Source organism: Staurois parvus, unplaced genomic scaffold, assembly GCF_062004578.1.
Source record: "Staurois parvus isolate SC_StPar_1 unplaced genomic scaffold, SC_StPar_1.0 ptg003692l, whole genome shotgun sequence".
Lineage (NCBI taxonomy): Eukaryota > Metazoa > Chordata > Amphibia > Anura > Ranidae > Staurois > Staurois parvus.
Genome location: NW_028321488.1, coordinates 354 through 24,641, shown reverse-complemented (window position 1 = coordinate 24,641; position 24,288 = coordinate 354). Strand labels below are relative to the sequence as shown.

General features: G+C 48.4%; 1 protein-coding gene across 1 annotated transcript in view; it reads left to right on the top strand.

Moving 5' to 3' along the window:
* The window catches only part of ADCK1 (aarF domain containing kinase 1), a gene marked incomplete at its 3' end in the record, with an annotated part of 33,584 nt that extends 9,581 nt beyond the window's left edge, over positions 1-24,003 (top strand). The window contains exons 3-9 of the mRNA XM_089667950.1: positions 7,420-7,503; positions 11,339-11,542; positions 12,905-13,063; positions 16,627-16,785; positions 19,755-19,871; positions 23,551-23,700; positions 23,806-24,003. Of these exons, the coding sequence (XP_089524076.1) occupies positions 7,420-7,503; positions 11,339-11,542; positions 12,905-13,063; positions 16,627-16,785; positions 19,755-19,871; positions 23,551-23,700; positions 23,806-24,003 (1,071 nt within the window). The remainder of the gene's footprint in view (positions 1-7,419; positions 7,504-11,338; positions 11,543-12,904; positions 13,064-16,626; positions 16,786-19,754; positions 19,872-23,550; positions 23,701-23,805) is intronic.
* Positions 24,004-24,288: the final 285 nt, after the last annotated feature.

Sequence of the window (24,288 nt, the reverse complement as noted above, 5' to 3'; positions counted from 1 at the left end):
TGGCCAGCTCAGTGGATTGCTGTAGGAAAGTCCTGGATTCTTTCTTGGATACACAGAATATAACTGGATATAACATTTATAGGTAAAGATGATCCAGGGAAGATCTGATTGCCTCTCGAAGGAATTTGCAGGAGCAAATTGGATCATGCTTTGCTGGTTTTTTTTGCATTCCTCTGGATCAACTGTGGGTGTAGGATTATAACTTTTTTTTTTTTTTTTTTAATGGTTGAACTGGATGGACTTTTGTCTTTTTTCAGCCAGACTAACTATGTAACTATATTGCCTGCAGCGTCAGCCCGATATAACCATGTGAAGTCCGGCGATGTACGGGTACGTCATTGATCATCAAGTGGTTATAACAAAAAAATGAATTTAATATTCACTTCAACACATTCTCTGCATTGTGGTAAAAAAAAAACCAAAAACTCCCTAGCTTTACAGAGACCCTGTCACCGTTCCTGTGAAGTTTTTTCTTGTGGAGGGGGATGGGGGACAGAGGCAGATCAGCTGATTTTCAGTAGCTGAACCACAATAAGTTCATCGGACGGTTGTGTCCTAGTGGAATATTCCGGAGACGATGATCTCATAATTGTGTGTGATATTCTATAAATCGTCTTATGTATTCTGCTCCTTTGGTCTCATGCTGACGGCTTGCTAAGAGGAGTGAGACCTCTACGTCCTTCTCTGGGTGTCACCGGCTCTAGATCATCCCCGCCATGTACTGCTCACTTTTATACCAATGTGTCGCAGGCTCCTGAACAGGGGCGGACTGACAACTCATGGGGCCCCTGGGCAATAGGGGATCATGGGGCCCCTGTGTCCTTGCCCACACTCAAAAAAAGCCTATACAAAAGGCACCAGGGGCATTTCATGGGGCCCCCTACTGACCCCGGGCCCTTGGGCAGTGCCCTAATGCTCGAATGGTCAGTCCGCCCCTGCTCCTGAACTATATACACATCCATTGTATCCCAACATTGCCCAATCTCTGTGCAGATCCCCACTCTATGTACTGCGACGCCACTGCCAGTGTTGGAGCCTCTACGGACTGATCATGTGATGGGCGGGATCCACCGACAGAAACCGCCCCCTGTAATTGCTTGTGGTTACTGATTCACAAGCAGGGGCGGACTGACCATTGGGGAACTCGGGCACTGCCCGAGGGCCTGGGGTAAGTAGGGGGCCCCATGAGATGTCCCTGGTACCTTTCATTGGCTTTTTTGGGTGTGGTTTGAGTGTGTGCGAGGACACAGGGGCCCCCTGATCCCCTATTGCCCGGGGGCCCCATGAGTTGTCCGTCTGCCCCTGTTCACAAGGGAAGTAGAAGAGCTGCGGAGACATCCTGCACCTCACACCTCTCTGGTGGGCTGATGGAAGGGTACCACTAGGCATCCCTACAGCCATCGCCCAATGGTTCAATTTCTACAACCAATACAAAGGGGTCCCTAATCCTGGAGCTGGAGAAGGGAGAAGTCCCATTCTATATGTTTGATCCAGAGCGGGGGCTTGCTGTGATGTGAAGCGTGGATGAAGATGACACCTCCAGCACCTTTATCTTCCAAAATAACGGCAGGCCCCTTATAGCTGCCCTCATTCAAGGGAGTCTGTCATTAGAGACATACGAGGTGTGACGCGGTAAAGTGTTACTAAACCCACAACAGTAAAATCAGTCTGTAGATGCAGTAAAGCGTGTTGGTTATACTCACTGTGGAACTTAAGGGGGTAATCCTCTGCATTGTGTAAAAAAAATCAGTTTGATCCCGTCTCCTCTGATTCTCCCCTTCTTCTGCTGTCCTCAATCTACCTGCTGAGAGAACAGAGCATTGGGGGCAAACTGCACTTGCTCAGTTTGGTGTGTATTGCTAGTGAGTTTTTCTTTCTTGGGTGAGTGCATGTGATCAACACAGGGCCAATCAGCACTGTCCAGACAGAGGTTCAGGGGTTATGCAGCCTCATAGGACAACCCAGGGAGAATGAAAACTCCTCCTGCAACTTTTAACCAGTACTCTGCTGGACACTGATAGACGTCACAAGACTGCTGTAACTGCTGCTGATGAGAAAAGGTATTTAGGGTAGACCAGATATCGTGAATGCAGGGTCCTGGGAGACCGGATATAGTGAATGCAGGGTCCGGGGAGACAAGATATAGTGAATGCAGGGTCCAGGGAGACCAGATATAGTGAATGCAGGGTCCGGGGAGACCGGATATAGTGAATGCAGGGTCCAGGGAGATCAGATATAGTGAATGCGGGGTCCGGGGAGAGCGGATATAGTGAATGCAGGGTGCGGGGAGACCAGATATAATGAATGCAGGGTCCGGGGAGACCGGATATAGTGAATGCAGGGTCCAGGGAGATCAGATATAGTGAATGCGGGGTCCGGGGAGAGCGGATATAGTGAATGCAGGGTCCGGGGAGAGCGGATATAGTGAATGCGGGGTCCGGGGAGACCGGATATAGTGAATGCGGGGTCCGGGGAGACCGGATATAGTGAATGCGGGGTTTGGGGAGACCGGATATAGTGAATGCGGGGTCCGGGGAGACCGGATATAGTGAATGCGGGGTCAGGGTAGACCGGATATAGTGAATGCGGGGTCAGGGTAGACCGGATATAGTGAATGCGGGGTCCGGGGAGACCGGATATAGTGAATGCAGGGTCCGGGGAGACCGGATATAGTGAATGCAGGGTCCGGGTAGACCGGATATAGTGAATGCAGGGTCCGGGGAGAGCGGATATAGTGAATGCAGGGTCCAGGGAGACGGGATATAGTGAATGCGGGGTCCGGGGAGACCAGATATAGTGAATGCAGGGTCCGGGGAGACGGGATATAGTGAATGCAGGGTCCGGGGAGACGGGATATAGTGAATGCAGGGTCCGGGGAGACGGGATATAGTGAATGCAGGGTCCGGAGTTTAGTAACAGTTTGGACTGTAAAAAGAAAAAAACAAGTCTGCTTACCTATACACTAGCGGCTGTTGTCACCTTCAAAGTAGTGCCCTCGTGAAGCCGCACACTTTTGCAGACAACTATGCTACTGCTGGAAACATTCCTGGGATTCATTTTCCGGAACTTTGTACAATATCTTTGTCGCCATGCACTGGATGTCCAAAATGTCATCAAATCTGTGTATTTTTAATCATCATTAATTTTGGAAACAGCCAAAAGTCGAAGGTTGTTAAGTCAGGGGAATAAGGTGGTCGGTCAAGTTTTGGACTGGATTTCTGGGCCAGGAACTCATAAGCACTTAACGTATCATGTGCAGGAGCATTGTCAGGGTGGAGAATCCACTTGTCAGCCCAGCATTAGCAGCTGTGTGGGGGTTCCATTATGGCAAGGCTTGCACTTTTGCGCATGGGAAATGCGGGCAATGCTATGCACTTCCCCTCCACGCACAGAAACGCACTTCCCATTAATTGTTAATGGCACCCCCACGCATCTTTCAACGTGTGCCTTTTCAGGAGTGGTGCCGCGGTGCAGTTCATTTTTGGAAAAGGGTCAGGGACTTCTTTTCTGTGTTTCTCAACAGCAGGGCAGCTCGTTGAAATGAATGGACGCACGGAAATGTGTTCGATTGGTTGCACATGTAGGTGTGAGCCTAGCCTAAGATATAATGGCGCTGCTGCATGTCCGCTAAGGGGCGGTGCATTTCTGTGTGTGTCAGGGGTGGACTGACAACTTATGGGGCCCCCGGGCAATAGAGGATCATGGGGCCCCTGTGTCCTTGCCCAAACTCAAAAAAGCCTATGAAAAAGGTACCAGGGGCATCTCATGGGGCCCCCCACTTACCCCGGGCCCTTGGGCAGTGCCCGAGTTTCCAAATGGTCAGTCCACCCCTGGTGATGGCAGGTCATGGCCATTTCCCTTTGAATTGGATATCCCCTGTATGGTGCAATGGGAGGAGAGAGCAGTAGGTGGCGCCAGTCATTCATCTCGGGCTCAATATTCAGCCTATGAAGTGCTTGTTCTGCACACAGATGCCCCCCCGTCCATGGAATCCATCAATATGGAGTGTGATGTCACAGCCGGCCCCCCAAACCCTCTCTGGGATTAATAATGAAGGTGGAGCAATTCTATAATAGACTGGCTATGTGGTGTGCGATTTCCCAGCACCTCTGCCTCCCCAGAAAGAATGATGGCCCCCCGGATTCCTCCCTCGCCCGTCTCTTTTCAGTACACTTTGAGAACCATCTATAGACTGATCTGCTTGGTGTTCCCAGAATTTCACATTTATAAAGCCTTCCCTTCAGTCCTGCACAGCTCAGAAGTGGCTGTAAAGAGGCTGCAGGAGATCAGCAGCACTGAGATGTAGCAAAATACGAAAGCTGAAAACCAGCCTTTTATTTTAAATCTGACCTCCAGCCCTCTTCTCTTCAGTCTTGCACAGTTGTAGCGGCTCCTCTCCCGGACTGGAATGGCTTCCTCTGATTTCACCGCACACTGTGAGCTTCTCATAATGTGCATTAGAAGCTGCAGCAAGACAGATAGAGCTCCGCCTCATTTCCTGGCTGGAGGACGCCCATCATCATCTAGGTCTTTCCTCCCCCATGGCCTTGGCCTGTTCCTTCTATTCAAAGGCTTCAGACGTGGAGGCTCAGCATCACATGTGAAAGAGTGGAATGCATGGAAACTGCCTCATTTCCTGGCTGGAGGACGCCCAGCATCATCTAGGCCTTTCCTCCCCCATGGCCTTAGCCTGTTCCTTTTATTCAAAGACTTCAGGCATGGAGGCTCAGCATCACATGTGAAAGAGTGGACTGCATGGAAACCGCCTCATTTCCTGGCTGGAGGACGCCCAGCATCATCTAGCTTACAGGTGTCAAACCGGCGGCCCTCCAGCTGTTGCCAAACTACAAGTCCCATGAGGCATTGCAAGTTTGACAGTTACAGGCATGACTCCCAAAGGCAGAGGCATGATGGGACTTGTAGTTTCCCAACAGCTGGAGGGCTGTTTGCTAGAAGATGAGCTTTCCAGGAGGCAGTGGCATCCCGAGGCAGGTGTGGGGGGTGCGGCCCGTACCGAGTGACACCGACTGCATAGGGTGACACCGGACCTGCTCCATGAAAAGGTAAGTTGTAAAGCAAGCTGACGATCCCCGCAGGATAGATCAGCTCCATCCTGCGGGGATCGTCGGCTTTCTTTACAACTTAGCTTTTCGTGGAGCGGGTCCGGTGTCACCCCGTATAGGTTGCATGCCGACGATCCGCGCAGGATGGATGGGATCTGCGGATTGGGGAGCAGAATGGATCGGACTCTGATCCATCCTGCAGGGATCGTCGGAGGGGGTGTCACCAAGTGTTATCGCACCAGGTGACACCAACCCTAGGGACGCCTCTGCCAGGAGGCAAGGCAATGTAGACTGGCGGCCATATTTACTGAGGGCTTCGAGACAAATTATTATTAGCAATATTCTGTATCAATATCATATTATAAGCATGATCTAGCTGTTTCCTTTTAACCCTTTCACTGCCAGGTCCCTACATCCTATGTGCATGCACGACCGTAAACGCACGCGTCAGGAGCGCCTACGCGTGAAAACGTTGATTGTGATACCCATGTTACATATCGCCGCTGATGCCGGAGTGAGAGCAATAATTCTAGCACCAGACCTCCTCCGTCACACCAAACTGATGACCTGTAGGGGGGCTTTTCAAGCGTCACCTATAGAAATGATAGGGTACTGACGTTTGTCACCATTTCACAAGCGCTCCGCTCCGTGAGGACGTCGATGACGAAACGCGTAGGGCGGAGCTTGATTGATGTGATGTCATTACGTTTTTGACTGCCAGCTATTGCACATGTGCTGAGTAGTCAGGCTCGTTTATGTGATTGCTGTTGATGCTGTTGATGCTGGTGTCGGCTGGGACACCTCTTGAGTAAGTGCAATGAGTATCTAATAAAGGAATTGGTTTTTATAATATTGCACCATGAAGTCTTTCTGTTTCTCTCGAGTGCTTGGCATTTCCCCCCATGGATACGTTTGAAGGTGGTCCTTTTTCTATTGGAGAAGTGGATTTTCGATTAACTACAAAGTTTTTTTCGTCCTGTTATTTCGATCGATGAGGATCGGTGTGTTGGAGAGCTTCCGTTTCTGAAGATATTTTTATGGATGATCTGCCATTATATTATCAAGGTTTTTTGGTGAAATTTTTTTATATTGAGACACTTTTTTTATATTGAGACACTCCTTTTGCACAAAAGTTTTTTTGTACCTAAAAAGTTTTTTATATTTTTCTGTGGTATTGGTATATATATATTTTTCTGAACTTATGATTTGATGATTTCTTTACATATATTTATATATATTTACTAGCGCAAATTATTTATTAATTGGTACACTTTATATATGGTGGTTTTTTTGCAGCTGGTACACTATTAGTAAGTTATACAATTTTGACCATAGGCGCTATTATTAATTTTTCTTACCATTTCACAAGCGCACGAAAATTTCAGGTTTGACATGTTGGGTATCTATTTACTCGCCGCAACCTCGTTTTGTATATTTTACCAAAAAATGTGGGTCATTTATTACGTTTGTTTGCCTTAAAATTCACATTAGCGGGCTTTTTACTGAAATTTTGCGGTCATATAGTGCGACATAAAAAATTGAAACTACCACTATTTTATTCTCTAGGGTCTCTGCTTTCAGAAAATCTATCATGTTTGGGGAATTTTGTGTCATCTTCAGGCCTAAAATGATCTATTTAAACCCGTGCAAAAAAACTGCAAGAACGGCTCTGGCAGACGTCTTGCAAATCGCACCTGAAATCAGCAGGTTACCTGATTTTGAAATCGTGCGACTTCACTGTTTACGACCCGGCCAAGGGAAGGGACTGACAGACATCATGGAACCAGCTAATTGGGTTTACAACCATGAAGTGTATCCAACTGTGCCCGATGCCCTTGTCACCCCAGCATACACACCACATGCCATTCAAAAAAACAAAGAGGGGGGCTGATTTGGAGTGAGAATGACATTTGCAGAGTATGATCCAAATTATGGCTGTCATTGTCCATATCTGTGCGCACAATTATCACACCATCCCACTGTTTGCATCAAGGTCGCATGCTCTTGAGAGGAGGACTGAGGCAGGTTGCTGTGATGCTTTCAGGAAGCTATCTACAGTCCCTCCCACCAGCCACGATCTGCCTACATTGCATAGAGAACCACAGAGAGCCAGTGATGACATCATTGGATCAAAAATAAGATTTGCAATGAAAGTGAATATGTTTTATTCAAAAATGTCATCAGCATGTTGATCAGGAGGAACCAGGGAAGGCGAAATATAGACAGATTAAATGTTCACTAAGAGACAAGCCAGTAAATCAGTGACGACAGGAAATTCACCCCGGCGTATCTTTTATTCTGTTCAGGTTTTGTTTTTCTGGTTTTATTGAGAGAAATATGTTTCCTTTCCCTGCAGACGGTGGCCATTAGCTGTGATTACCTCATTAACCTCCGCAACATTTCTCCAGAGACCCAGGAATATGACGCCATCATGTCCCAGGTATGGTGCATAGACAGCAGATAATGGACAACAGATAAGTCCTGTGAGCTAGACTTGGGGGGGGAAGGGGGGAGATTGAAGGACAGTGAGGCCCGAATAGTGATATCAGCCAATCAGATTTCATCTCTCACTAATCAGACTGCAGGAGGAAGTAATCTGATTGGTTGTTATAAAGTTACTGCGTGCCATTGGTTCTCTTTATTGGGCGATCCTACTAGAGGCGCCACTCTCTGTCCTCATGCACACTGATAGCGCTGGTAACAGACGCTGTGGAAAGTCACATGAAAAACGGGAAGTTTTCTGCTTTTTTTTAGTGTTTTTGCATTAGCATTTAGCCGCGTTTTTTCCACGTTTGCTTTACCAAAAAAAAAATTATTTTTTGGTTAAAAAAAAAAAAAAAAAAAAAAACACCAGTTTGTGGCGGTTTACTGCGTTTTTCAGCGTTAGAGCGTTTTTACAGCTAAAAAACTCACGTTTGCGGTTTTTAACGGGTTTTTTTACAGTTTAAGGTAAAGAAAAGTCCAAGAATGCCGGTTTGTCGCAATTTACCTCGTTTTACCACGTTTTTACAGCTAAAAAACTCCTCTAGAGGCCCACTAGTTCTGGGTTTTTTTTCCAGCCACAAAACGTTGATTCCAGTGTATGGATACATAGGATAACATGCTGGGGGGTTTACTGGCTGTAGAACAAAAACGTCAAAAGCCAAAAACAGCCGCTGTAAAAACGTCCCGTGTGCGTGAGGACTAACAGGTAATGGGCGAGATTCACATACTGTATATGTGGCCGTGCAGGTCGCGTTTTGTGCAGGCACAAGAGCCAATTCATTTGAATGAACTCCCATGCCCGTGACACGCAGAGAAGTCCCTGCACTTCTTCCAAAAATGCAGCCCGCACAGGAACCTCAGTTCCCAGTACGGTTGCGTTTTCCAGTGCGGGCGGAGTGCCATTAGAACTAAAGGCAGCCACCCGGAGGTCTGCATTCCTCTGTGCGGGTGGTGCGGCTAAACGGATTTTCGTGTGGATCCGCAGCGGCACCACCCGCACAGATGTCAAGCTAGCTTTTCTAACGTTGGTTTATTCAGAATCTAGTGCACATGTGCATGGTACCCAATCAGCTTCTTCAATTAAGCTTTGGCATGAAAACCTGGAAGCTGATTGGTTTCTACGCAGAATTGCACCTGATCTTGCACTCTCCAGCTTCCCCCTATGGTCTACACACTATGGGACATATACTGGAATGGGACTTTTCTTTTTCTTCTTTAAATACTAGTAACGGTGGTGATCAGCGACTTATAGCAGGACTGCGATATTGCCGCAGACATTTTTAAACCGGCGCTTTGTGGGAACCAGTGACACTAATACAGTGATCAGTGCTAACAATATGCCCTGACACTACTAATGACACTGGCTGGGAAGGGTTTGAACATCTGGGGTGATCAAAGGGTTAACTGGGTGTCTAGCTATGTGCTTGGTGTACAGTAGGTGGTGCTTTTAGCAGGGGAAGTGAAGGATCGTGTTTTAGCAGGGGAAGTGAAGGATCGTGTTTTAGCAGGGGAAGTGAAGGATCGTGTTTTAGCAGGGGAAGTGAAGGATCGTGTTTTAGCAGGGGAAGTGAAGCATCGTGTTTTAGCAGGGGAAGTGAAGCATCGTGTTTTAGCAGGGGAAGTGAAGCATCGTGTTTTAGTAGGGGATTTTTTAACCGGCGCTTTGTGGGAACCAGTGACACTAATACAGTGATCAGTGCTAACAATATGCCCCGATACTACTAATGACACTGGCTAGGAAGGGGTTGAACATCTGGGGTGATCAAAGGGTTAACTGGGTGTCTAGCTATGTGCTTGGTGTACAGTAGGTGGTGCTTTTAGCAGGGGAGGTGAAGGATCGTGTTTTAGCAGGGGAGGTGAAGGATCGTGTTTTAGCAGTGGAAGTGAAGGATCGTGTTTTAGCAGGGGAAGTGAAAGATCGTGTTTTAGCAGGGGAAGTGAAGGATCGTGTTTTAGTAGGGGATGTGAAGGATCGTGTTTTAGTAGGGGATGTGAAGGATCGTGTTTTAGTAGGGGATGTGAAGGATCGTGTTTAAGCTGGGGAAGTGAAGGCTCGTGTGTTAGCAGGGGAAGTGAAGGCTCGTGTGTTAGCAGGGGAAGTGAAGGCTCGTGTGTTAGCAGGGGAAGTGAAGGCTCGTGTGTTAGCAGGGGAAGTGAAGGCTCGTGTGTTAGCAGGGGAAGTGAAGGCTCGTGTGTTAGCAGGGGAAGTGAAGGCTCGTGTGTTAGTAGGGGAAGTGAATGATTGTGTTTTAGCAGGGGAAGTGAAGCATCGTGTTTTAGCAGGGGATGTGAAGCATCGTGTTTTAGCAGGGGAAGTGAAGCATCGTGTTTTAGCAGGGGAAGTGAAGGATCGTGTTTCCAGCTTTGCAGCTGTCAGAACAGAGTTCTGCCTTGTTTGCACTGGCAGAGCTGTTTTCTGTGACCCGCCCCTCCATTGACTTGTGCCAGTGGACACCTATTCACCGGCATTCACAGATCGGCTTATAGAGCTGTACTTGCCCAATACTGAGCAGAATATTCTACTGTGTATCCTTTTGTGACTTTTTTTTTTTTCAGCAGCTGAACCAATTTTTATCTTTTTTATATCTTAAAAAAGTTGGGGGCTAATTTAACAGTAAAAAAAATTCATGAACTTTTTGAGCTCCAACTACAGATTAGAACTCCAGTCAAAAATACAAAAAAAAAAAAAAAAAAAAGGAATAGTCCATTATAAGATAAAATAGCTGCTTTTGCGGCAATACTCCAGAGCTTTCACCTGCAGTGCTTCTATTCCTCCAGTAGGTGTCCTCAGTATTTAACGTTTACTGACAGCCAGCATCATTCAGCCACCTCCTTCAGTGCCCACTCTGTCATGGGCCCTCCCCCAGCCTATGACTAGGTAGTGAAAAGCGGAGCAGCCCAAGGATGAGCTCATCTCTTGGTTGCTCTGCTGTCTCCTCCTATCAACACGATCCTTGCTTTGCAGCACAACTTAAGGGCTCTGTGTGCTGCTTCTCCTACTCCCAGTTTGAGCTCAGCTGTGCAGGGACTACAAGAGGCTGATGCCAGGTCCAAATGATCGTTAGCAGTACTGTTGGATGCCGGTACCCAGGTCTCCGTATTTTCAGACCAGTCTATAAAGTGTGCACAATACAAATCTAACCACAAGATTTCATCTGAGCCATGCTTACAATTTCTGATCATTTCCTTCAGCAGATTGTAAGGTAACCATACACATTACAATCTGACCATGCTGCCTATAGATTTACCACAACCATAATATAAGGGCCAGCCTAATCTATCCAGCCAATTTCTATCCAATTAGGGTGGCTCTTGCCCTACATAGTTGTAGATAGATCTTAGCACTCATTTACATGTGAGGCTGGGGGATGGTAAAATTCCACAGTTGAGCCACCCTTTTACTGTTCCTATTCGCTACTTCCTTTAAATAAGAGGCAGCAGCCGGGGGTGTACACATGCCACGGCCATGATGCTTTGGGCCTGCTGCAGGAATTATACCCCCTGTCACTTTTGGCAGGCATAGCAACTGCGGAACACAAGCCATTCAAGTGGATGGGGCCGCCTGCAAGCGCCACACCACCGTGCGCAATGCGGGATTCAAGAGGTAAAGCAGGCGGTGAGGAGGTGGTGTAGTGCCTTCTTGCTGCCTATCAAATGCTCTCTGAAGAGTGGTCTGAATGCAGGTCACTTTTCAAGGAGCAAATCACATGTGAGTGAGCCCAACAGGAGATTGTGCAATGAGATTGTAATGTGTGCTGATTGCCTGATGCCATATCCCTGTTTTCCCACAGATACACAGCCGCTCTGCCCGCCATCTGCTGGACCTTTGCTGCACCAACCGGGGCACCTTCATCAAAGTGGGGCAGCACCTGGGCGCCATGGAGTACCTGCTGCCACCAGAATATACCCGTACCCTCAGTGTTCTGCACAGCCAGGCCCCGCCCACTCCGCTTCCAGATGTCCTGCGCGTCATCCGAGAGGAACTGGGGAAAGAGGTGACACCGCCGTGCTGGTCCGGGTGATATCATGGTGTCTGGGTGGCAGGGGGTTAATCGCATAGTGTTTGGGTGGCAGGGGGTTAACCCTGTGATGTCTGGGTGGCAGGGGGTTAACCTTGTGATGTCTGGGTGGCAGGGGGTTAACCTCTTAGTGTCTGGGTGACAGGGGGTTAACCCCGTGGTGTGGGGGTAGCAGGGGGTTAACCTTGTGATGTTTGGGTGGCAGGGGGTTGACCTCGTAGGGTGTGGGTTGCAGGGGATTAACCTTATAGTGTCTGGATGGAAGGGGGTTAACCCCGTGGTGTCTGGGTGGCAGGGGGTTAACCCTGTGGTGTCTGGGTGGCAGGGGGTTAACCCTGTGGTGTCTGGGTGGCAGGGGGTTAACCCCGTTGTGTCTGGGAGTTAACCCTGTGGTGTCTGGGTGGAAGGGGGTTAACCCTGTGGTGTCTGGGTGGAAGGGGGTTAACCCTGTGGTGTCTGGGTGGAAAGGGGTTAACCCGGTGGTGTCTGGATGGAAGGGGGTTAACCCGGTGGTGTCTGGATGGAAGGGGGTTAACCCCGTGGTGTCTGGGTGGCAGGGGGTTAACCCCGTGGTGTCTGGGTGGCAGGGGGTTAACCCCGTGGTGTCTGGGTGGCAGGGGGTTAACCCCGTGGTGTCTGGATGGAAGGGGGTTAACCCCGTGGTGTCTGGGAGTTAACCCCGTGGTGTCTGGGTGGAAGGGGGTTAACCCTGTGGTGTCTGGGTGGAAGGGGGTTAACCCCGTGGTGTCTGGGTGGAAGGGGGTTAACCCCGTGGTGTCTGGGTGGGGGGGGGGTTAACCCCGTGGTGTCTGGGTGGCAGGGGGTTAACCCCGTGGTGTCTGGGTGGCAGGGGGTTAACCCTCTGATGTTGTTCCAGATTGCTATAATTCTCTTTATTGTGTCTTTTATCATGAGAGCGGCGGTGTGGCGTGGCGGGGCCCAGGGACGGGCACTGATGGATGGCTGTTTGTATGCTGAGCATTGGCTTATTATGAGCTGTAATTAATCAGCCATCCACACATCTGATAGGGGCATCAGGATGGGGTCACAATGTATTAATAAATCGCCCTCCTCGTGCCTAATAAAACGATATCAAACTGAGATTTATTGCCGCTGTTATTGCAGTCTGGAGAGGGAAGAGATTAGCTCAATTATTCACCAATGAAAAAAAAAAAATCACACAAACCGAACGAAAATCTGAGCGCAGCGGAGGGAGGGGGGCAGCGGGGTGTTTATAGGTGCCGGACGTCTGGGTGGGCTGTAGATTTGGATCCACAGGTGATTAATGCTGCATAACAGCTCAGCCCGGTGTCATCATTATCCTTGTCAATCCTTTAGGCCAATGAAGTCTTTGAGCGGTTTGAGGAGACGCCGTTGGGTGCGGCTTCTTTGGCACAGGTGCACCGCGCAGTTCTGAAGGACGGACAGACGGTCGCTGTGAAGGTTCAGCATCCCAAGGTGCAGAAACAGAGTTCCCGCGATATACTACTCATGGAGGTCAGTTATCACTCCATCACACGGAATTCTGGGGGCTACTGGCCTATCGCTCTTCTGTCCTTTATATGGTTCTAGTATTTATTACAGGTACTTGTATAGCGCCTTCAATTTACACAGCACTTTACATATATATTGTACATTCACAATCCCTCAAGGGGCGTCCCTAACCCTCAAGGGGCGTACAATCTAAGGTCCCTCACCCTCAAGGGGCGTACAATCTAAGGTCCCTCACCCTCAAGGGGCGTACAATCTAAGGTCCCTAACCCTCAAGGGGCGTACAATCTAAGGTCCCTCACTCTCAAGGGGCGTACAATCTAAGGTCCCTGACCCTCAAGGGGCGTACAATCTAAGGTCCCTGACCCTCAAGGGGCGTACAATCTAAGGTCCCTGACCCTCAAGGGGTGTACAATCTAAGGTCCCTGACCCTCAAGGGGTGTACAATCTAAGGTCCCTGACCCTCAAGGGGCGTACAATCCAAGGTCCCTGACCCTCAAGGGGCGTACAATCCAAGGTCCCTGACCCTCAAGGGGCGTACAATCTAAGGTCCCTGACCCTCAAGGGGCGTACAATCTAAGGTCCCTGACCCTCAAGGGGCGTACAATCTAAGGTCCCTGACCCTCAAGGGGCGTACAATCTAAGGTCCCTGATCCTCAAGGAGCGTACAATCTAAGGTCCCTAATCCTCAAGGAGCGTACAATCTAAGGTCCCTAACTTACATTCATACATACACATACTAGGGCCAATTTAGACAGGAGCCAATTCACCTACCAGCATGTCTTTGGAGTGTGGGAGGAAACCGGAGTACCCGGAGGAAACCCACGCAGGCACAGGGAGAACATGCAAACTCCAGGCAGGTGGTTACGTGGTTGGGATTCAAACCAATGACCCTAGTACTGCCAGGCGGGAGTGCTGAGCATTTAGCCACTGTGCTGCCCGTAGTATAACTGGGTCTGTTATTATTATCATATGGTTCCATCTGTTGGCTTATCATTGCCCCGGCCTTATTATGGAGTGGATGTAGGCCAGAAGTGGCTGCAAAGAGGCCCCAAGGGATCAGCTGCACTGAGATGTAACAAAGGAGGAAGAAGGTTGAAAACAGGCATTTTGTTTGTAATCGGAATTCCAACCTTCCCCTCGGTCTTGCACAGTTGTAGAGGCCTCTCTTCTACTCTGATTTCACCGCACACTGTGAGCCTCTCATCATGTGCATTAGAAGCTACAGCAAGTCACACAAAGCCTGCCTTATTTCCTGGCTGGAGGGCGCCCATCATCATCTAGGGCTTTCCTCCCCCGTGGCCTTGGCCTGTTCCTTTTATTCAAAGGCTTCAGGCATGGAGGCTCAGCATCACATGTGGAAGTTACTTAGAGCGGTCTGCATGGAAATATAGTCTGCGCAGGAATGGCCACTCCTCCAACCTGACATTCACCCACTAAAATAGAACTATAGGCAACACTTTTTTTTGTTTAATAGAATAAGGGAGGGTTATAACCCATTTCATTTTTTTGCCATCTGTGTCCCATTGGGGAGATTTCCGTTCACTTCCTGTCTCATAGCCAAAACAGGAAGTCTGAAAATTAAGGGAATCCCTTGGGGGCCCCCAGGTCACCAGAACTATGTCCCCATTGGAAGATTTCCCCTCTATCACTTTTCTGGGGACAACCCAACATTTGGATTTTTTTTCACTTTCTATGATAATGGTAAACAGGACAAAAAGAGAGGGTGAGTCTCCCTAATGGGGGCAGAGATGGCTATAAAAACCTGGCCTGACCTGACAAAAAAACAGTTTTGCGTTTAGTTGTACTTTAAGGTGGGGTAGGCAGCATTGAGAGGCGGAGATCTACCTGGACAAAGAGATCAAAGATTACATCATCACATCATCACATTGATGACTTACATCAGTCAGTTACATCATCACATCAATGATACTGTCAATGACATCATTATGTCGATGTCATAATCACATCGATGACATCATTGATTGCATCATCGCATCAACAACATCATTGATGACATCATGACATCAATGACCTCATCCCATCAATGTTATCATGACATTGATGAACTCATCATTGATGCGATGATGTCCTGATGACAGCATCAGGACATCACCGCATCAATGACATCATCGATGACAATAAAGAACGTATAGCATGTCACAGTAGTGTACTCCCGCCCCGGCCAACAATGGTATCGTCTACTCCTTTCACCACCCCCCTTCTCAGCAGTGTTCTCTGACCCCTTCACATCAATCTCCCCCCTTCCCCCCGCCGCGGCCCACAATGGTATCATCTATTCCATCCCCACCCCCTTCCTAGCAGTGTCCTATGACCCCTTCATACCAACTTTCCACACACACACACACACACACACACACACACACACAGCAGTGTCCTATGACCCCTTCACATACACCCCCCCCTACACACACACACACACAGCAGTGTCCTATGACCCCTTCACATACACCCCCCCCTCCACACACACGCACCCCAGTGTCCTATGACCCCTTCACATACACCCCCCCCCTACACACACACACACACAGCAGTGTCCTATGACCCCTTCACATACACCCCCCCCCTCCACAAACACGCACCCCAGTGTCCTATGACCCCTTCACATACGCCCCCCCCCCCCCTCCAGAAACACGCACCCCAGTGTCCTAGCTCCATTCTCCTACCTTATGCAGGTGTACAGTAGAGTGGAGGGCGGGAGGCAGCACAGTCCTGGTAGAGGGTGGGAGCTGCTGGAATTCACTTTTATATTAACCAGCTGGTGATCGGCTGCTAGGACCACCCTGTGTCCTAGCAACCAATCACCTGCTGGTTAACTTGAAAGATTAACTGGGGCAGCTCCCGCTTCTGCTTTCCATCCAGGACTGAGCTGCCTCGGCTGTACTGTGAGGATGAGGGCAGCAGAGGCTGGAGGGAAGGACTGGCCAAGCAGGGATGTGTTCACTATCTAGGCAATGGGTAGATCACGATCAACAGGTTGCCAACCTCTGCTTTAAGGCATTTTGATATTCGCATAACTTCTCCCAAATACCAGCCCACTGCTTCAATCAGGGCTCCTGAGAGGAGTACTGAGTCTACACTGAACACCCTTTCAACTGCTCCCACCCACCATGAGCTGCCTGCATTGCATAGACAAACACATAGATCCAGTGATGACATCGCTGCATCTAAATTAGGGCATGTCATGAAAATGGAAAGGTTCTATTAAAAATGTAATTGGCGTGTTTAATGAAGGGGGCAGCAGGGGGTGCAAAATACAGTATAGGCAACTTAATACATGAAATAAATACCTAAAAAAAAATATTATTATTAATACATAACAATAATCTAATTAAATAATAGATAAAAGTAGAAATGTCAGACACAAAGTACACAGAACAAACCAAACACCATCCACTTGGAGTTTGTATCTTTTGTATATTGTTGTGTGATATGATCATGCGTTCCCCGGTTGTGGTCGGGATCTTGGCGACTGTCAGCCTATGGTGGCCGTCCGTTGTATTATTAGGATCCTGGTGGTATATAAATCTCCGGCCTGTCCTCTCCAGGTCCTCCTCCACATTGTGAAGAAGATTTTCCCGCAGTTCGAGTTCATGTGGCTCATAGAGGAGGCGAAGAAGAACATTCCGCTGGAGCTTGACTTCCTGAACGAGGGGCGGAACGCAGAAAAATTAGCGGACATGGTCTCCAGGTTTCCCTTCCTCAAGGTGAGTGAAGGCGGTTTTATTAGAGGGCCAATGGCCACTACCCCGTACTCACCCCAACCAATGGCCACTACTCTGTACTCACCCCAACCAATGGCCACTACTCCGTACTCACCCCAACCAATGGCCACTACTCCGTACTCACCCCAACCAATGGCCATTACTCCGTACTCACCCCAACCAATGGCCATTACTCCGTACTCACCCCAACCAATGGCCACTACTCCGTACTCACCCCAACCAATGGCCACTACTCCGTACTCACCCCAACCAATGGCCACTACTCCGTACTCACCCCAACCAATGGCCACTACTCCGTACTCACCCCAACCAATTGCCACTACTCCGTACTCACCCCAACCAATGGCCACTACTCCGTACTCACCCCAACCAATGGCCACTACTCCGTACTCACCCCAACCAATGGCCACTACTCCGTACTCACCCCAACCAATGGCCACTACTCCGTACTCACCCCAACCAATGGCCACTACTCCGTACTCACCCCAACCAATGGCCACTACTCCGTACTCACCCCAACCAATGGCCACTACTCCGTACTCACCCCAACCAATGGCCACTACTCCGTACTCACCCCAACCAATGGCCACTACTCCGTACTCTTACTACTTGACATCTCTGCGGCTTTTGATACGGTTGACCATCCCCTCCTCCTCAAAAAACTCCACTCTCTTGGCCTCAGAGACTCCGCCCTCTCCTGGTTCTCCTCCCACCTATCGCAGCGCTCCTTCAGTGTTACCTATAACGCTTCCTCCTCCTCTTCACTCCCTCTTTCTGTAGGGGTCCCTCAAGGATCTGTCCTTGGACCCCTTCTTTTCTCAATCTACACCGCCTGGCGGTACCTCTAGCAATCCACAGGACAGGATTCCCCAGAGCGCGGAGTCTAAGCCCCAGTCTGCTTGTTCACCAGGGCCCCTGATGGTGGGGATAGACTTGGAGCAGACAATGACCAGGTCGCGGCCCCTGAGTACACCCGCCGGTTGTAGAGGGATCCGCCAGAGGTATATACTGGTAGAGAGCCTGACGTGAAGAGGCGGGAAGGCCTGAGCAGTGGTGACTGGATCCGTGCAGGACCGATGGATACAGAGTAGCAAGCGTGGTCAGACAGGCCGGCTCGGTAACAGTGGGGACAGCGCGGTACAAGGCAGCAGGCAAAGAGTAGTCAGGTCACTCGCCGGGTTCGGTAACAGGAGTTCAGATCAATATGGATATCCAGGAGAGAAGTCAAACGAGCCAGAGGTCAGAGCAGGAGATAGTCAGCACCGGTCAGGATCAAGCAAGGTCGGCAACAAATCAATCAGCAGATACACAGGAACAGGGTAAATAGACCATATGGCAACTAGTGTCTGTGCAGAGCTGGTTTAAATAACGCGCCCTGCGCTGTCATTGGTGCCAGGTGCGCGTCCTCGATTGCAAGTGCGCGAGCACCGTTGCCATCGCGGGCGCCCAGGTCCTAGTGCCTGCTGATTAGGGCGCATTGGCGTTTTGCGCATGCTGCAGACTCGTGCGCCGTCGCGCTTGCTGACACCTCCTCCCTTGGTCACTTGATAAACTCCCACGGTTTTAAGTACCATCTCTATGCTGATGACACACAAATCTATCTTTCTACCCCTCACCTCACCTCTTCAGTCTCCAATCGCATCACTAACCTATTAAGTGACATATCGGCATAGATGTCACTCCACTTCCTCAAACTCAATCTTTCCAAAACTGAGCTCTTCGTATTCCCCCCAGCCCGTGCCCCCTCCGCTGACTTCTCCATCATCAAGATCAATAACACAATCATCAGTCCCACCCCTCATGCCAGGGTACTAGGTGTAATCCTAGACTCCCATCTGTCCTTTCACCCCCAAATCCAATCACTGTCCAAATCTTGTAGACTTCACCTCCACAACTTCTCCAACCTCCGCCACATCTCCAACCTCCGCAACATCTCCAACCTCCAACATCTCCAAGATACGCCCGTTCCTAACCTCGGAAACCACTAAGCAACTTATTCCCTCCCTTGTTATATCTCGCCTTGACTATTGTAACTCCCTCCTCATTGGCCTACCTCATCACAGGCTATCCCCTCTTCAGTCTATCATGAATGCTGCTGCCAGACTCATCTGCCTTACTAACCGTTTTGTATCTGCCACCCCTCTCTGGCAATCCCTCCACTGGCCTCCACTCAGTGTCCTCCATCCCTCTCTGCCAATCCCTCTACTGGCCTCCACTCAGTGTCCTCCATCCCTCTCTGCCAATCCCTCCACTGGCCTCCACTCAGTGTCCTCCACCCCTCTCTGCCAATCCCTCCACTGGCCTCCACTCAGTGTCCTCCACCCCTCTCTGCCAATCCCTCCACTGGCCTCCACTCAGTGTCCTCCACCCCTCTCTGCCAATCCCTCCACTGGCTTCCCATTGCCCAACGGATAAAATTCAAAACACTAACAATAACGTATAAATCCATTTATAACTCTGCCCCAAATTACATCACCGATCTTGTCTCCAAATATCACCCAAACCGTCCTCTCCGCTTTCTAGTCTCTAGCTCCCTTGTCTCCTCCTCCCATGCTCGTCTCCAGGACTTCTCCAGAGCTTACCCCATCCTCTGGAACTCGCTACCCCAATTTATCAGACTATCGCCTACTCTGTTCACTTTTAGGCGATCTCTGAAAACCGATCTCTTCAGGGAAGCCTATCCTGCCCTCAGCTAATACTGGCATCTTCTATTCTTCCAACCAGTCCATCCCCTACAGTTACTACCTTTTGTACCACTAGCCCCTCCCTCCTAGATTGTAAGCTCCAAGGAGCAGGGCCCTCCTATCCCTCTTGTATTGAACTGTATTGTTGCTGTATTGTCTCCCGTTATATTGTAAAGTGCTGAGCAAACTTTTGGCGCTCTATAAATCCTGCATAATAATAATATAAAATGAGTCTCTTTTCATGTGTGATCTCTATTCTGCCGTCAGATCCCCAGAATCCATTGGGAGCTGAGCACCAAGCGGCTCCTGGTGATGGAATACGTGGAAGGTGGACAGGTGAATGACAGGGAGTACATGGAGCGCCATAAGATTGACGTTAATCAGGTGAGGGGGGGGTTGGGCGCTTTGTTCTTCTTCGCAGTAAAGGGTTAACAAGTTTTGTGTTGTGTATGACAAGGGGGGGGGAGCTTCCTTGTGTCAGCAGGACTCCCCCCGCAGGGTCTGTGTCTCCAGAGCTGTAATTAGGGCTGCCATATCCTTAATACATGGGTTGAAGAAGACTGAACAATACTCTGCACCCTCTGCAAGAACGGCAACCCTCAGAGAGGGAGGATTCCCTGTTCCTTCATCACTGCCGAGGATTTAACCAGAACACTGCCGGGCGCACGGCTACATCTCCATTGCTGACTATTGCTGGTTGTCACCGCTGCATACCCAGAACAAGGATGCTTGGGTCACATTCCCACCGATGTCACCCGTCTGTAATGTACACATAGGCTGCATTCTCAGTGATGTCACTGGTCTCTAGTGATTGGATAGGCTTCATTCTCAGTGATGTCACTGGTCTCTAGTGATTGGATAGGCTTCATTCTCAGTGATGTCATTGATCTCTAGCGAATGGATAGGCTGCATTCTCAGTGATGTCATTGATCTCTAGTGAATGGATAGGCTGCATTCTCAGTGATGTCACTGGTCTTTAGTGTTTGGATAGGCTTCATTCTCAGTGATGTGACCGGTCTCTAGCGAATGGATAGGCTGCATTCTCAGTGATGTAATTGGTCTCTAGTGAATGGATAGGCTGCATTCTCAGTGATGTCATTGGTCTCTAGTGACTGGATAGGCTGCATTTTCAGTGATGTCACCGCTCTTTAGCGAATGGATAGGCTGCATTCTCAGTGATGTCACTGCTCTTTAGTGAATGGATAGGCTGCATTCTCAGTGATGTCATTGGTCTATAGCGAATAGATAGGCTGCATTCTCAGTGATGTCACCGCTCTTTAGTGAATGGATAGGCTGCATTCTCAGTGATGTCATTGGTCTATAGCGAATAGATAGGCTGCATTCTCAGTGATGTCACCGCTCTTTAGTGAATGGATAGGCTGCATTCTCAGTGATGTCACTGGTCTCTAGCGAATGGATAGGCTGCATTCCCGGTGATGTCATTGGTCTCTAGTGAATGGATAGGCTGCATTCTCAGTGATGTCATTGGTCTCTAGTGAATGGACAGGCTGCATTCTCAGTGATGTCACCGCTCTTTAGGGAATGGATAGGCTGCATTCTCAGTGATGTCACTGGTCTCTAGCGAATGGATAGGCTGCTTTCTCAGTGATGTCATTGGTCTCTAGCGAATGGATAGGCTGCATTCTCAGTGATATTACTGGTCTCTAATGATTGAAGAAGTCTGTATTCTCACTGTTTTCCCTAATACTTTGTGAATGGATAGGTTGCACTCTCAGTGATGTCACTGGTCTCTAGTGAATGGATAGGCTGCATTCTCAGTGATGTCACCAGTCTCTAATAAATAGATAGAGGTTGCATTCTAAGTGAGGTCACTGGTCTCTAATGATTGAATAGTCTGCATTCTCATTGATTTCCCTGGTCTCTAGTGAATGAATAGGTTGCACTCTCAGTGATGTCTCTAGTAAATGGACCAGCCATATTCTCAGTGACTTCCCTGGTCTCTAGTGGATGGATAGGCTGCATTCACTGTAGTGTCACCTGTTGTAGTATTTGGGAAGGGTACATTTCTAGTAATGTCAACGGTTTCTAGAAACTGGATAGGCTGTCTTCCCAGTGACATCACTAGTCTCTAGTGAATAGATAGGCTGCATTCTCTGTGATGTCACTGGTCTCTAGTAATTGGATAGGCTACATTCTCAGTGATGTCACCACCATTGTGCTGCCTGGTGCACACCCAAGTCTCGGCATGGGCAAGCCACTAAAACGTTCTTCAGCTCCAGTTTGAATTGTGTAAAATATATATATATATATATATATATATATATATATATATATATATATATATATATATATATATATATATATATATATATATATACATACAGTGAAGGAAATAAGTATTTGATCCACTGCTGATTTTGAATGTTTGCCCACTCGCAAAGAAATGATCAGTCTAAAAATCAAATGGTGGGTTTATTGTAACACTGAGGGACAGAATAGCAACAAAAAATTCAATAGAAATGCATGTCTAACAAATGATGACTGATCTGCATGTTCATGAGGGAAATAAGGATTTGATCCCCTATCATTCAGCAGGATTTCTGGCTACCTGCTGCTAATCTCATTTTGTTACCTGTATAAAAGACACCTGTCCACAGGAGCAATCAATCACATTCCAAACTCTCCACCATGGCAAAGACCAAAGAGCTGTCCATGGATGTCAGGGACAAGATTGTAGACCTACACAAGGCTGGACTGGGCTACCAAACTATGGCCAAGCAGCTTGGTGAGAAGGTGACAACAGTTGGTGCAATCATTCACAAATGGAAGAAACACAAAACAAGTGTCAGTCTCCCTAGGTCTGGTGCACCATGCAAGATCTCACCTCGTGGAATGTCAATGATCATGAGAACAGTGAGGAATCATCCCAGAACTACATGTGAGGATCATGTCAATGATCTCCAAGCAGCTGGGACCACAGTCGCCAAAAAAACAATTGGTAACACACTACGCCGACAAGGACTGAAATCCTGCAGTGCCCGCAAGGTCCCTCTGCTCAAGAAAGCACATGTCCTGGCCCGTCTGAAGTTTGCCAATGAACATCTGAATGATGCAGAGGAGGACTGGTTGAAAGTGTTGTGGTCAGATGAGACCAAAATCGAGCTCTTTGGCATCAACTCAACTCGCCGTGTTTGGAGGAGGAGGAATGCTGCCTATGACCCCAAGAACACCATCCCAACTGTCAAACATGGTGGAAACATTCTGCTTTGGGGGTGTTTTTCTGCTAAGGGAACAGGACAACTGCACCGCATCAAAGGGACGATGGATGGGGCAATGTACCATCAAATCTTGGGTGAGAACCTTCTTTCCTCAGCCAGGGCATTGAAAATGGGGGATGGACGGGTGTTCCAGCATGACAATGACCCAAAACACATGGCCAAGACAACAAAGGAGTGGCTCAAGAAGAAGCACATTAAGGTCCTGCAGTGGCCTAGCCAGTCTCCAGACCTTCATCCGATTGAAAATCTGTGGAGAGAGCTGAAAGTTCTGAAAGTTATTTCCTTCACTGTATGTATGTATATGTATGGGTCCTCATGCATGGAGAAGACTGGTGTGATTTTTCTTGCATTTAATGTGCCTTTAACTACTTTTTGCTTTTAACTACTTTTTACTGTTATTTTATTTATTTTTATTAGAGAAGAAATCCTAACAAATAATCCAGTTTAAAGCCAAATTCCAACTGTTTAGACAGCAAAAAATCTCAGCAGTCTTCTATGTACAGTTTCAGTAGATACATACGTTATTTCATTTGTTGGTTTAATTTCTTGTATTTTTACACCATTATCATTTTTTTGGGAATTTGGAGCTATATGGTGGAGTTAAAACAAAAAATCTTGTGTGCAGGCTCTGCTTCTCTCCTAAGTCTGGTCTGCTGTGAGCTGTAATTTGCATGGCCGACAGCAGCAAGCAGATTGGAATATTTTTCTAAAAAAACTAGGCGGGGCTGGGACACGCAAAGGTGAAGAATTCTGGGAAAATTTAAAAAATGAAGAATGTGCAGCTAATATGTCTTCGGTGTGCTGAACGTCTCCTGTCTTGTCAGGTGTCTCGTGCTCTGGGGAAGCTGTACAGTGAAATGATTTTTGTCCATGGTTTTGTTCACTGCGACCCCCACCCGGGCAATGTTTTGGTCCGACAGAGTGCAGAAATCGGAGGACCGGAGATCATCCTGCTGGACCATGGATTGTACCAGGTAGAGAAAAGTGTGTGTGTGGGGGGAGGGGGGGGGGAGGTCAACATATCCATATTTATCCCCATTTCAAGACTGGGATGGCTGATTACTGTATTTCTTCCACAGAAACTAACGGACACCTTCCGCCTGGACTACTGTCGCCTTTGGCAGGCGTTAATTGCTGCGGACATGGAGGGGATCCGCATATACAGCCAGCGAATGGGAGCTGGAAATTTATACCCCCTCCTCGCCTGCATGCTGGCTTTCCGCTCCTGGAAGGTTGTGAATCGGGGTATCGATCGCAGGCCGGCTACTAAGGAAGAGGTGGGTGTTTGAAGATCTCTCTATAGGTTTGTGATCAGTAGACGGCGTGCACCATTTCCCCATGTATCTACCAGGTGTGCTAGGTATTTAACACGGGCGTGTCTTAGAGTATAGGAAACCTATAAGGGTGTTGGGTCAGTTGTATTATAACTTTTTTAATTTGTAATGTTTTTTATATGCTTTTGCGCATGCTTTTCTAATGTTGTACATTGTACAGATAATTCAGCATTGCACCAAAGACAAAGAATTCACGGAGAGATAAAGGTATTCTAAAGGGAGAAAGGA